The 15992-nt window shown below is 38.1% G+C and overlaps 1 protein-coding gene across 1 annotated transcript in view; it reads right to left on the minus strand.

Annotated features, from left to right (window-relative positions):
* The window catches only part of LOC126475242 (biorientation of chromosomes in cell division protein 1-like 1), a 90679-nt gene that overhangs the window by 40694 nt on the left and 33993 nt on the right, over positions 1–15992 (minus strand). The window contains exon 3 of the mRNA XM_050102932.1: positions 8487–8635. Within this exon, the coding sequence (XP_049958889.1) occupies positions 8487–8635 (149 nt within the window). The remainder of the gene's footprint in view (positions 1–8486; positions 8636–15992) is intronic.

Below are 15992 nucleotides of genomic sequence, written 5' to 3' on the forward strand. Positions count from 1 at the left end.
GATGTATTTTTTCACCTTGTTGCTTTCCTTTGTGCTTTATGGTACCATATTTACACTTCTGGTATTAATACATTTCCTTCTTACTTCCCAAATCTGCATTTAATATTTCTCTGTGGAATGTCAGTTTCTCTTACAATTACACTCTACAAATGCATCTTTTATCTTACACTCTACAAATGTTTCTTTTATCTAGCTAGCTTCTTTGGGATTTCTACTATACTGCTGGTTATCTTTCTTCAAAGGAACAAAGATTCTCCATGGGTGATAAAGTCATTAGAAACAGCACACAACAGGAATTACACAAGGATACAGAAGGACATAAGCCATATCATTTTGAAAAGCATTACCGTTTAGGGTAACCATGAACAACCTGAATTAGGATGGCCAGATGAGGATCTGAATACTGGACTTCCTAAATACAAGTACCATTAAACAATGGAAAATCCAGGATAGATTAATGACAATAGCATGAAAAGAATTGTTGCTACTCACCATATAATGGAGACACAACGAAAAGACTGTCAAACAAAGCTTTCGGCCAAACAGGCCTTCGTCAGAATACACACACACACACACACACACACACACACACACACACACACACAGAGTCTCTGGCTGAGAATGCCAGACTGTTTGGCCAAAAGCTTTGTTTGACTGTCGTTTCGTTGTGCCCATCTGCAACTCAGCATCTCTGCTATATGACGAGTAGCAACTGTCCTTTTCATAATACTGTCATTAAGTACACGTACAGTGCATTAACCACTGTGTCCCTTGCTTTGTAGGTTTCTTTTACATTCCATGTATTCTTAATTTATCTTCATTCATACCTAATGTAGTAGTACTGGACTTGCAAATCCCTACCCAGCCACCTTAAGTTCTCTGCAAGTGCCCGAAATTATTTTTGGTGAATGTTACAACAGTTCCTTAACCAAGCCTTAGTTACTATCTTCCCCTATCTTCTGAGTTAACATGTGCTTTTTCCAATTACCTTGATGTTGATGATTTAATCTTCATTAATTTTTCATTACATCCATAAGCATAATTCACTAGTTTTTATTTTGCCTACCTCTCTTGTCTAGCCATACGTTTGTTCAGTCTGAACTTCTAGAATATAATACAGAAGGAATAAATTCAATGAACTACTCCCAGTTTTTCACTTAGTTCAGAGGTCACTATCTCAGAGCATTTCAAATTTTACTATCAATTCTCAAAATCTCACTTCCTTCCATCATTTGATTTTCACACTAATTTGGTTACAGCCCTACTGCATATCTGCACCTTGGTATGATTAATATTTTTAATGCACATGTTTGTTGCAACCTCATACAGCTGGTTCACACCTCTAGGCCAACAGAATACCCTAAACTTCTGGGTAATTAACCATTCTATAATTAAGAAGCTGCTGGCAAACTGACTTATCTTATGTTGGCACCACATGGAAACTGCTCAGAACTTTAGCAGTGTGTGGGATTTAATACAGAATTGTTGAGCAGTAAGGAAGGACATCTACATGACCATTATTGATACACTGTTATGGCCATTAAAACGGTGCATTCACAACTACTAATCTAGTTTCTGCTAAACTTTACTTTCTGATACATAGTATGCTTTAATCTAAATTTACGGTTATGCTCTAAGATACTGTAAACTTTATAGCAGAGATAAATCAGTTCCAATGTTAATTTGTTTCTCTTCCTCTCTTTCTTCTCACGTGCGCTGTGTGCCAAATTCTACTTGCAACATCTAAATGAGCTCTATGCAGTAAAAATGTAAGGGGGTATGGTGATGGGGGAGGGGGCACTAATATGTTCTTACAGTCCCTTAAGAACACAGCTTCCTTGAATTTTAAGTGTAGTCAGGCAAAGTGATGTATAATGTTCATGTTCAAGTGCTTGCAGAGCACCTCAGGAATGATGACCAAATACACACATCTACATTTACATAAATACTCCACAAGCCACCATATAATGCACAGCAGATGGTACCCAGTACCACAGTTGGTCATTCCATTTTCTGCAGCACTTGAGAAGGTCCGCTGTCTGCATCCCTCCATACAGGCCCTGATTTCTCTTATCTTGTCTTCATGGTCCTTATGCGTGATGCTTGTTGGTGCAGTAGGCTTGCTCCAAAGGCTGATGCAAATGCTGGTTCTCTGAACTTTCTCAACAGCATTTTGCAAGAAGAACATCTTTTCTTCAGGGATACCCATTCCACTACATGGAGCATTTCTGTAATATTTAGATGTTGATTGAACCTATCAGTAACAGATCTAGCAGCATGCCTTTGAATTGGTTCTATGTCTTCCTTTAACACAACTTGTTGGGGATACCAAGCACTCAAGCAGTACTCAAGGATGGGTTGCACGAGTGTTCTATATGCAGTAAATTAACCGACCTTACATGCCCATTCGATTTCACCTAATTTTCAAACATTACACCTAGATATGTAATAGAAATGACTGTGTCAACAGAACACCACTAATACTGTATTCAAACACTAGAGGGCAGTTTCTTCTACTCCTCTTCGTTACCTTACATTTTCCCCACACACAGAACAAGCTGCCACACTGAAACTCCAATCAAATCATTTTGTATCCTCCTAAAGACACTCAAAGATGACACTTCCCCATGAACTATAGCATCATCAGCGAACAGTCAGAGATTGCTACTCATCCTATACTTAAGATTTTTCATGTATATAGAGAACAAGAATAATCCTATTACACTCCCCTGGAGCTCTCCTGATGATACCTTTGTCTCTGACGAACACTTGACATCCAGAACAACACACTGAGTTCTATTATTTCTTCACGCCATTCACAACTCTGACAAGATATTCCAAATGCTCGGACTTTTGTTAACAGTCTGCAGTGTGGCACTGCTTTTCAGAAATCTAGGAAAATGGAATATGCCTGCTACCATTCATCCATGGTGTGCAGGATATTGCACAAGAAAAAGGCAAGTTGAGTTTCACACAAGTGAATATAAGCTTTTTTCCTTCAAGGAGATTTATCATAGTCAACCTCAGGATATGCTCAAGAACTCTAAATTGAACATGCATTAAGCATATTGATCTGTAATTTCGTGGGTCCTCACTATTTCCCTTCTCATTATGGATGTCACATAGGCTTTTTTTCCTGAGCTTGGAACTACCTGTTGGGTGAGAGAGTCATGATAAATGCAAGGTAATTACGGACCAATGCCAAGGAGTACTTTCTGTAAAACCAAATTAGGGTTCCATATGGACCTCTTGATTTATCTTTTTTCAACTCTTTCAGTGCCACTAATGCCTATTTCTCCATATGGGAGATTGTGCAGAGGCCAAAGAATGGAATGCCTATATGACCTCATGGATTTTTTTCAGATGCGAGTTTTAAAACTTCAGCTTTTGTTTGTCTATCTTCTGTTTTCACACCAGACTGGTTTATTACTAACTGAACAGTAGCCTTTGATCTGCTTAGTGATATCACATGGGACCAATATATTCTAGGATTCTTGACAAGATCTTTAACTAGCACATGACAAAGGAAGTTTTTGTATGCTTCCTGCATCAGTCTTTTTCTAGACACATTAATTGCTACTAACTTTTTCCTATTGACATTTCACATTCTTTTTTGACCCAAGAATACTGAAATCTCTGTTTTCTCAGCATTCTTTGAATTTTGTTATTAAAACATGTCCTTTATATACTGACTTCTCCAAAGTGTAATTTACATCCGGTTTAAAATTTTTCATAATTCCTTAATGTCCGTCATATTGGATCTAAATGATGTCGATTCTCCATCTAAGTAGGATGCTAACACTGCTTATTTGCTCTTTCCAAAAGGTTTCCCAACCTTCTTGAAGCATTTATTACCTTTAGTAACCACTGTGGCTATGATGACATATTGATCACTATATTTCACTCTATAACATTACCACTCTACAATATTCCCATTGCGCATGGGTTGCCACACTAGTTAATCAAGACAGTTTTCAGAGAAAAGATTTATAATTTTTAACAAGACTGTCTGTCCATACTATCAGCAATGAATCCTCTGACATCACAGTTTATATTTGGTCAGTTCAAGTCATCTGCAACTGATTCTGCATGATCACAGTACTTTTGCACAACCACGTCAAGACTTTCATTGAATGATTCTACAACTGTTACACCAGGATCAGATCAATAATAAAAACATTCAATGATTGTCTCTGTACGTCCATCTTTTTAGAAATGGTTGTGGGACTCGTCTGTTCGATACAGGATGTCAAATTAAACACCTTTCAGCTATCTAGTTTCCGAACTTGTTTTAGTTGGCTACAAGTTTCAGCATTTTACTACACCATCTTCAGACCGACTGAGTTGGCAGATGATGGTTGAAGCGAGCTACTCATACCAGTATTGCAGGCTCCTGGTTTGATGCGAAAAAAGGTAGAATCTTCCTACGCGTTGGTCAAGGGCCTGAAGATGGCATAGTAAAACTCTGAAATTAGTAGCCATACAAAACAAGTTTGGAAACTAGATGGCTGAAAGGTGTTTAATTTGACACTCAGTGATTGACCTGAGTTCACCTAGTAAAGTTACCCACATCTATATAACTTTGCAGACTCAATTTAGACCTCAACCCAGTAGAGAGCACTGTAGTCTGGGCACCTTGCCTACTCATCACTACACTGGTACCCCTCCGCTGGAGAATAGTTAGCCTTCACCAGACCATGGTTGCACCCAGTACCAGTAAGCACATTCTACGTGCCAGGTTGGGTCCTACCATCGGTCATGCCCGCCGCACCAGCAGACCACCGATTGGAGTCATAGCCCTCACTGTGAGCACCTCTCACCAACGCTAGGCTGGACTGCTGTCTGCCACTCCCAGGTGCCATGCCACACTGGACGTCATCCCACCAGTAGCTGCTGTCATTGAGCTATCACCCCCAACAACTGTCGATGTCCAACATCCTGGACGTCTATGTGCCAGGTTGGGTCCTACCATCGGTCATGCTTGGCTCCTTTCCCTTTGTCACTTACTATGACTCATGGCTTCATCGCATATGTGGTTCCTGGGCAATGATTGAGAGTGACATTTCAGTTTGTACTTAGTAGTGTGGACATTTGTCACGAACACGGTATTTGATTTATGTTTATTATATCAATGATAAATAGTTGTGTGGCACTTGTGGGTTTCACTGGTAGTCCCTTGGCCATGGATACATAAGTATCAATTTTGAAAACTTCCAATTTACAGTCATCTTAATTATTTAAAGATTTCAACTTTCTACATTGAACCTTCAAATGTTTTTCTTAGATGGAATACTCATACTCCTCAGAATTCTCCTAATGAAATACACTGCATTATTTGTCAAACACCCCCCCCCTCCCCCCAAACATAACATTCATGTATACGTTTCATACCGTACCACTTTGAACACCTACTCAGAAAATTTTATAAATGTCAGACTTGCGTGATTAGTCAGTAATACTGTACCTAGGGGATTAATTTATCTCACATGCATTATGGATCTTTAAATTATGTGTAGAACTGACTGTTGCTGAACGAAGCAGCACTGTATTCAAGCAATCTCCTGACTTTTACAGTTATTTTGAGGTAATCACTATGAACAAAGATATCCCATATGAGAAATCGGAGAGAGCTACTGACTGAAGTACTAAGTTACTTATGCATGTTTTGGATGGTGTTATTAAACATTCCACAGAGTCTTGCCTGATGTTACGTTTGTTTCTGATCCAGAACAAACAACATGTTATTCAGTTACTAAATGATCAAATCTATTTTATACCTCATGAAATGTTCAAGGAATGCATAACTCTTTAATATGTGTCATACACTTTAGTATTCATGCAATTCAAATAAAAATGGAAACTAGATATCATTCCAAAACAGGCAGATGGCTTGGCCATTGTTCATCTTCAGGAGGCACAGTTTCCAGCATGATTGATAAAAATACATAAAAATAAATTACAGCTCTCCTAGGTTTCAGAACCACAGGTCTGGCAGAGGGAAGCAGAGTACTCACTAAGAGGGTCACACAATGCATAACGAGAAAAGAACACAAAAATTTAAAAACAAAGATGCTAGAGGGGTAAGAGATAAAAATACTACTCATGTATGATCTTTGCCTCCCTTGCCCCATGCATTCCTCTTATCCCACTCTTCAAGCAACCTACTTCTACACACCATCCCTACTGTCCATTTTCCCCCTAGTATTTCCTTTTTTCTCCCAAGAAATTAAACTAATGGTCCTGTAATCTAGGACTCCTATTATTATTATTATTATTATTATTATATGTCTCTATCACCTGTACTGTGAGTTTTGACTCATGAAGATAGGCTCAATACTGGCAAGCTCCTCTGTTTCTTTGGGAAGTTAACAAATTTCTAATTTGTGTTTTCTCTATTACTTATTACATGCCATAGGGAAGTTCTTGTAGAATGTAAATACTTTAGGATTAAAGGAGACTGATTACCGAAAAACAGAAGCATTGAGTTGTCAACAGGTAAACACAAAAGAAAGAAAACTTGCTAGCTTTCAGAGTTATCCTTCGATGAGCCAGAGTAACACACACACACACACACACACACACACACACACACACACACAGATATATGCCCCTACATTGTGCTCGCTAGACTAAGAGTGCCAATGCTACTTTGCAGCAGTTGGACTGCAAAACACATTGGCACTGTTAGTCTAGCCAGCACCATGTAGGAGCATAGGTGTGTGTATGCACATGTGTTTGATTGTGTATGAGTGTTTTACTCTAGCTCATCAAAGCATGACTCCAAAAGTTAGCAAGTTTTATTTCTTTTGTGTGTGCCTAATGACAACTCGATGATGCCTAACAACAACTCAAGCTTTTCTGCTTTTCAGTCAGTGGTCTACTTTAATCCTAAAGCATTATCATTTATTACATACTGAAATGAAACTTAAAACAAAAATTATTAACGTTAAAATAAAATATAACATTGTCACATGTCTTACATGTCAGCAAAAGATGGAGTCTCCCAATTCATGCCAGTTAGACTCTCTCTCTCTCTCTCTCTCTCTCTCTCTCTCTCTCATTCTCATTCTCTCTCTCTCTCTTTCTGCCTGCCTGCCATCTGTCTGTAGGAAGAGATGAACTACTTACATAGATAATGGCACATACATATATGAGGGACCTCTCCAAGTTACGTCCATTTGAAGTATGTCAACTTTTTTCAGTGGAGCGTATTCTTTTTTCATTAGGACTGAGCTGTGCATTTTGCAATGTAGTGTGTCACTGCCACACATTTGAAATAAGATATTTTAACTTTAGTGCATTTATTTAATATGGTCTTGCAGTATGCTTGCTGCACTATTGGGTACAGTTCAGAGTGTGCAGCTTCAAAACCATATGGACACTTCATCTAATTTCTCACTTTTAGTTTGTCCACACTCATACTATGTTGTTCTTCCTACCTCATAATGAAATTATCATTTTCATCCAGAGGGGGGAGATTGCTCAAAGTGTGGGATGTAATAATGCCAAAATCCTCATATATGGCTGTGACATGCTAACATTGAAGGAGGTTAATATGCTTCAAAGATTGGCAATAAAGGTTTTAGGAAATACTTGTAATCACAACACAACACATTCACCATAATATTTTAATTGTATGTCACTACCGTGTGAGCAGAAATAAGTTAGTTACATAAGAAGGTTATGTTATACAGCACAATTCTTTGTTAGTACAGTTACGTGATATAAAGCTAAATATACACATTTCATACAGCAATTGAGAAGAAGACAGTTATAACCAGGCAGAAGTCGTTTGTCTAATGAATAATGAAACAACCATAGGAATGTCCATAAATTATGTTAAGAATTGTATGAAACATTGCCCCACAACATGAGAGTAAATAACACCAACAGCTTGACAAAAGAGGCAATAAAAGCATCACCTACATTTTGACAGGAAGGTCAATACCCCAGTTGGTCATGGGCCAACAGAATGATTATGGTGCAGAAAACCAATGTTTGCTACCATACTATACAAAAGTTTCAGCTAATCAAATAACTAGTATTTAAGTTTAAATTTGTTTATTTTTAAATATGCAGTTTCAAACTGCTCACTTACTACACACAAGAAGAATGTGATTTAATCTTTAAATCTGTGATACATTGCAAGTAGAAAGAGGGTTGTGAAAAGTAAGGATGCGATCAAAAGATGTCCACTCGCCTTACAACAACGGGAACTGCGTATGCTGGATATACATACAGATGTAATTTTGAATACATATTTTTATTTCGTCGATGTACTGCAGAAATTAAATTACCTGTCAGAAATAAATACAAGAAATTATTTTGAAACTTAAGTCTAATACACGGATACTTCAATCCCTAGAAATGCACTAAGTGCTATTTGGGTAAATGTAACATCAAAAAAAGAAAAAAATTCAGAGAAAAAATGAAATTTGATCTGTAGCTATCTAGTTTTGAGCCAGTGGCTAATTCATTTTCCTCACCATTGAAATTTTCCTTGTTTTTCTTTGGTTTCTCAATCCCAAGGCAACTGTAAACAACATCTTCTATTTGTGGTAGGAACACGGGCATAATTTTTGGATTAACAACTTGGTCAACTATCCTCTCTACACCAATGTCAAGGAACCCTGATCTGCACATACAGAGAAAAAAACATAAAATAATCTTATCTTTTGAATAACAAAGAAATTTTCTTCATTAAAATAAAAACATTCACAGAACTGGTTAATATTTTTGTGCAGTAATTAAAATAATGGTGTAGGACATAAACAATATCCTAATATAAACTTTATTTGTATACAGTGCAGTGAAACAGGCAACTTTTGTTAACACACCACCAATTGCAGATAGTCAGCTGTCATATATGCCTTGAAATATTTACCATAGTACTTAAGATGTAAATGATAATCACTATGTCTCTTACACATTTTTATCTATATTTATTTTATGAAGACATACCACACACATCAGTGCAACATTTTCTGGTAACCTTGGCAAATATTGTACCAGATGGTGTTTACTTATTTATCTTTTTACGTTTGCTTTGCATCGAACCATCAAAACGATGGCTTTTACAAACATCAGATATAATGAGATTATAATAAGCACACATACAACATACATTACACACAAAAATTGTTGCATCTTATATCAGGGTGTATACGTGGACAAGGAAAAAAAAATTCCCGGATTTCCCGGTTAAAAATACACTTTCTCCCGGGTGAAAACATACTTTTTCCCTGTTAACTGACAGGATATTTTCTCTCGGAACTGTATAACTTATCAGTCCTTTAAATGATTATGGTTTTATACACGGGCGTAGAATTTCCCGCCGCTTTAGAAAACTAAACACACGGGAAAAAACGCGGTTTGGAAAGATCTTTGATGTGCAGCAACATGTACGCTGCATATTTTCGTATTACGAAAGTATAAATTCGAATTCCATCAAACACCACATGTTACTTTCCAAAGCATTGAGAAAGAGATTGCAATGCGCTTTTGTAAGCCAGTCATAGCTCATGTTACGTGATCTCGCCAGCCGATGACAGCGGGTAATCAGAGCTTAGGACACGTGATGCAGTCAGCCAATAGCAACATCACTGTTAAGTAGCGCGAACACACGAAACGCAAAGCTTTCACATATAATATTGGTCTCTAAGATTAATACGCTGCAAGAGAAGCTAAGCTTTCACATATAACGCTCTGTGATTTAAGAAATTCATCGTACATTCTCGCACGGGATACAGTAATATCTTAGCAAGCACGGAGACAACAAGAAGAACTGCACCACAAAATGAAAAAAATGATTAGTAATATCCTTTGTTGAGTATTGGTTCTTACCAGTCAAAATTACAAAAATTTAACCGATAACAAAAACAATGGAAAATTCCCGGAATTCTAAAAAATTCCCGGGTTTTTCCCGGTTTTCCTCCGGATGAAAAAATTCCCGGGTTTTTCCCGGATCTCCCGGGTCGTATACACCCTGTATATTTACTTTATGTATCTATTACTGTAAAGTTGATATGCTGCAGGTATATATCACAAGCACTGCTTTAAAATTCACTGAATGAATATAATTTTTTCTTATCAGAAAAGATTTTAATTTTGTATTGGAATCATTCACTTTATATGTTCTTTAAGAGTCTGGTAGCATGAAAAAACAAATCAAACCATTTATGTATGGGCTTCCACCTGTCATTTTTAATTTTGTTCTATGCTGAACACTGTCACATTTTATCCTGTTATTGTGACCATGTACTTCACTGTACTTGATAACTCTGGTTGATACATAAGAAATAATGTTCAGTTAGGAACTATCTTTGCGATCTGACTGATGAGATATAAGCTACTACAGACTTTTCCACGTGCAAAATTGATGTGGTTTATCTATCTCAGATTTTCATCCACATACATATCCAGAAATTCACAGCTGCCAGATTACGTTGCCAAGGTATTACATAAATTATTTACAATGATATGATGAGAACTGCCTGTTTTAAATGCCAATAACTATATTTGGTAATATTCACCTTGATGCCCTCATCACTGAAGTATTTAATTAATTCCGTAACACCACTGGTAGCAAAAGACTCTAGCTCCTTACTGTCTATACTACAGAATAAAACTACAATGTCATGTTAATAACTTATTGTATGTGAGTTAATGTGTTGTGAAATGTCTTTAATATCTGTGAGCAAGAGAAAGAAACCAAGAACTGGGCCCTGAGGTAACCTTGTATCACTGTGTCACTGTTAATAAATCAACAGGTGTAAGGCTAAAAGATACACAAGTGGATCCCCAGTGCAATATGACTTCACCTTTATTTCAGAAGCGACCTATGGTTGATCAACTCGAAAGCTTTTATCAGGTACATATTCTGGCCCAATGGACAGTACACTTCTTGGGGGAAATGTGTAACTGCTGTAGCCATGATTAACTCTTTTCTGAAATGGTGCTAAGAATGTACATGCAGTAAGCTAGTTCGAGATAATACAATCAAATATCTTACCGAAGGTGGAAATTGATAATATTAGTCAATAGCTGAGACATCTTCCTAACTTTTCTTTTTATACAGTGGTCTCACAACACTTTTTTTTTTTTTTAAACAGAGGTATAAAAGTTTTCCCTAATGTTGCAGTCAATCAGGCACAAGAAGAATTAGAGATTCCTTTTAAGTACATCTTAGTAATTACATTAGATGTGCCATCCCATAGAGATAAACATTTTTTTCTTTAGGATATGTACTGCCTTGAATACTTCCTGCTTGCTTAGCCCCAAATTCAAACTGGTGACCTGTACATGAGTAATATGGGTTTGTTTATAAACTGGAGAAGAGAAATAGTTATTAAAAAATTACATATAGTATTTGAGTTTTTCACAATGTTACCATCATGACTAATGCTGAATGTTTCCACATTTGTATTCCTGAGAAATTAATAATACTTATCCTTCAGCTCCCAGGATACTTTACTTATAAGACTGCTGTGTTGCTATACTATTAATCTGTTTAATAAGGTTAGCTATTTCAGTTTCAAAAGTCTTTTTAGCATGATTGTACTGTCCAATAGAAATCTGCATATTAGTAGCTTTATGAAGCTGTATGATTAGGGTCAGGCAAAGTATACAGGTATAATTTGTCTGAGCCTAATCATATTTGGTGACAGTTTTAGTCAAGAATTACTTCAATTTCAGCAATGATTTACTACCTTCTGGATTTTTCTGAGGGGATAGCAATAGTCAGAGTGTCTCAAGGTGGTTGAATAGAAAATGTTCCATTGGTCATCAGACACTTTCACATGGTACTCAGAACCCTTTTCTCCTCTGCAAATCTGTATGTAAAGGCATTAATATTTGAGCTATTCAGAGTTCATTTCTGCAGAAAAATTCAAGTCATTTTTAACACAGACAAATGTAGGTACTCTATTACATGACAAATGTGGTCAAATACTGTAAAGAAAATCTAAGCTACTGTAGTTTATGTTATCCATAACATTTTTCGTGATTATAGCATAATCTATTCTTGCGGAGCATGTGTCCATTACTATAGTGTCTGAGCATACTACATTAAAAAGACTATATGAGCTTAACATACCACTGACTTTCATGTTTACCGTCTGAATTAGTATCTATGTTAAAGCATCAAATACAGTAAAGTCATCAGGACCACTCTGATAAACTCAACTACGAAGTCTATTTATGAATCACATTACATAAGTATTTGATGGATGACATACCTCAATCAATTTATGGCTTGCTACCTTAAGATCATTACCATATTTGGAGCTTATCACCTGTCGTTTCAATTGGTTCTTATTTGGTATGGTGTTCAAGAAAAGAATTTTTTAACTGCTATATGTTTACTTGCATAAACTGCAACACCACTAAATTTATGGTTTGCCTGTAATAATAATCTGGTAGTAAGTAGAGATGGGCAAAACTGTTCTTTTCAGAGATCGGATCAGAACTGTTCACTCCCTGAAATGAACTAGCTCTTTTTCATGACTCACCACTCATTCACAATAGAAAATAAATGGAAGGCACATTGCCCTTTAAACTTGGCTTATTCCAGTACTATACCTGTATTTTGATCTTATTTGATCCTATTTTGAAGTAACACAAATAATGAGTAAGAATTTTGTATTGTTTATTGAAATTTCCACGATATGACAAAGTTTTTGATTATTGATTTATTTTGCACTATCGTAGTTTTGGTTTTGTTGCCATTATCATGGACAAAGGGGAAATAGTCATAAAATATCTGACATGTCTGAATGATTGTAATACTGTGACAACAATCATTCAGACATGTCAGATATGTAATAAATATTTCACCTTTGCACATGATAATGGCTACAAAGTTAAATAGCATGCTGATAATGATAATATGCTGATAACGTATAAAATCCATACCCCACTGTATGGTCGCAATGGTTACAGCTTCTTACAACCACGAAAGAGACCTTCAAAACGAACCCACGATTTCTGTTATATATTTATCCTGCGATAAGAAAAAGTCAGGTTACGAAAATAATAAGAACTTTTTTTTTGGGTGATCGGAAAATGTTGTAACTTGAGATTTACATTAACAATATATTTCACTATCATGTATTAAAATTTCATTAACCTCGTACAAATACATCGCAAGCCATATATTTTTAAAGTGAGCGTTTCCTTCTGAAGACGCCTAAAATAGCAAAATCCGTACTACAATAAGATGCAGAGGCGCTGAGTCAAGCAGGTCGAGCCGCGAGCTGTATTACTGCATGAGCTAAGGCCGCAGAGACCAGAGTGACACCTGAGTTGCTTTGCTCAACACTCTGGCTAGAGTCGAGAACGGTAGGGTGAGCGTTGAGCGGGCGAGTTCCAAGGGTGGGGGGAGCGGTGAATGGCCACCAGTCACCCGCTCCGAGACAAATCGTCCGTTCTCTTGCGAGCAGGTTGTTGCAACTAGTTCTTATGTTCTCCAGTAGGAGGCTCTCGGTCCTGTTGCTCGCATAACTGCCCAGAGGGCAGGACGTGCGACTGAAACGATCGCCGACGGAGTGCAATGCTAAGTTAAGGTGTGCCAGACACTGCACGCGGCAGAGGAAGCGCAGAGACAGCACGGCATATGTGAAACACAAAATCCAATGGGGCACTGCACAATGCAGGCAGCCAAGGCAGAAGCAGGGGAGAGGCCGGCACTGGCTGTGTTGTGTGGCGTGCAGTGTACTCTGACCAGCAGAGGCCCCGCTGATCTGCTCCGACTCTCTCTCTCTCTCTCTCTCTCTCTCTCTCTCTCTCTCTCTCTCTCTCTCTCTGCTGTGGGAAACGTTTGGAGCTACCGTTCTTTTTTTCTGAATCACTGATTGTTCACTCCTTTGAAAGATTCAACTCTATGAATCAGTTCAGGAGCGGAACCCCCATCTCTACTAGTAAGTAGCCCTCTAATTTACATATAAATGAGTGCATATGTGAATGTATGCATGCTGCACATCTCCTCATAAACCACTAGCTTGATTTCAACCACATTTGGTACACATACTGCTTATTGCCTGGAAAGAAGTACTGTTGATGAAGTACCACCTTGCTCACATAACGGTGGAGCTGGGGTCAAGAAAGGGTAGGTAACACCTGACATCTAGGACACCCTTCACAACTAGCATGTTGTGTGGGCAGTATCAGAAGGTGTTCAGGGGGTATATGTGAGCAAGAGCAGATATGGACAGTTAGAGGTGGGAGTAAGAGAGAGATAGGGGAGAAGCAGACAGGCTGAGAGACGGGGAGGAGGTGACGCTCAAAGAGAGTGGAGGAGGAGGTCAGAGAGAGTGGGGAGGAGGGAATTGACAGAGAGAGAGGGGGGGGGGGGAGGAGGAGATGGACAGAAAGAGGAGGGAGGAGGCGATGGAAAGACAGGAGATAGAAGGAGATGGAATGACATAGGGAAATGGATGTGAAGAAAAGAGAGATGGGGGCAGAAGGACATGGAAAATGGACAGAGAGAAAAAGAGAGAGAGAGAGAGAGAGAGAGAGAGAGAGAGAGACAGAGAGAGAGGAAGGGGAGGGGGAGAGGGGGAGGCAGAGAGAGAGAGAGAGAGAGGGAGGGAGAAGGGAGGGGGAGTGGGAGGAGGAGAACAGAGATGCCATGGATGTGTGTCATATATGCGCCGTATGAGTGCTTGGGCAAAGCTGCTGGTAAAAGGCTAGTTTTTATATATTATTTCATTGGACTTTAGTCCATGTTCAGCTATTACAAATACATGTGGTGAGTGTTCCTCTATGAATATCTGTAACAAGTCGTGTGGTTCCTGATAAACTGTGTATGTAAATTAGCGGACAAACTCAGCAACGCCTAGGTATTCACTCCATCAATTTTCTATTAGAAATGGGGAAGAAAAAGAAATGCTTTTATAGTGTAATACCAAAAAAATTTCATTTACATGTATTTGTGAGAACTCTTTTGAAATTATGAAACAGTTTCTGTACACTGGGCATAGCTGCCTCACGTGTGTTTGTCTCTCCATGGTAACACCTCTTCATAGCTCTATAGATGAAATTCGCCTACAGCCATTGTGTTTCACAATTGAAAGCTGTCAAATACACAGCCAGGTGTCAGGGATTTCCTTAAGTTGACTCAACTACAGGAGTGTCTTTGTGGTAAAGAATAAATGTATTAAAACATTATTTATGAAGCGGCATTTTTTCACACACCTCAGTGTTAATGATGTCAGTTCTCTTGAACTACACATCATACAATGATATATTTATGTAGGTACATTCAGTGGCATATGTGGATACTGTCTACGAAATGTATTGTGAATAGAGTTAGCTGCAAAGAAGTAATAAATTTAAAGGTAATGCACAATGCAGCATTTTTCCCCGCATCTCAGTGTTTACGACATCGTACCTCCTGAACTACGATACGTAGGTGGTTCTTACAACCACAGCGATTGTTGCCCAACAGTGAGGGATGTGTGTACCAAATTTGGTGGAAATCGTTAAAGTGGTTTAGGATGAGGTGTGGAACATTTACACATACATACACATATCAAACAATGGAAACTCCAGGTTCAAATATCAACAATGTAAGGAAAATGGCAGACTGCTACTCACTGCAAAGATGACATGGTGAGTTGCAGACAGGCACAACAACACGACTGTTACACATTTAGTTTTCAGCCAAAACTTTCTTCAGAAAAGGAAACGGACACACATTCATTCACACTAGCAAACACACCTCATGCACACATGACTGCCATCTTCATCAGTTCAGACTGGAATGGCATTCTGCTCCAAACTGCCAGAGATGGGGGTTATGTGTGTGAGGTGTGCTTGCTTGTGCGAATGAATGTGTGTGCTTCCTTTTCTGAACAAGGCTTTGGCCGAAAGCAAAATGCATAACAGTCTCTTTGTTGCACCTGTCTGCAACTTAACGTGTCATCTTTATTGTGAGCAGCAATCTTTTTCCTTACATTTTTCACATACATACACCCATTTTTATAATACGTGTG

Source organism: Schistocerca serialis, chromosome 4 (assembly GCF_023864345.2).
Source record: "Schistocerca serialis cubense isolate TAMUIC-IGC-003099 chromosome 4, iqSchSeri2.2, whole genome shotgun sequence".
Lineage (NCBI taxonomy): Eukaryota > Metazoa > Arthropoda > Insecta > Orthoptera > Acrididae > Schistocerca > Schistocerca serialis.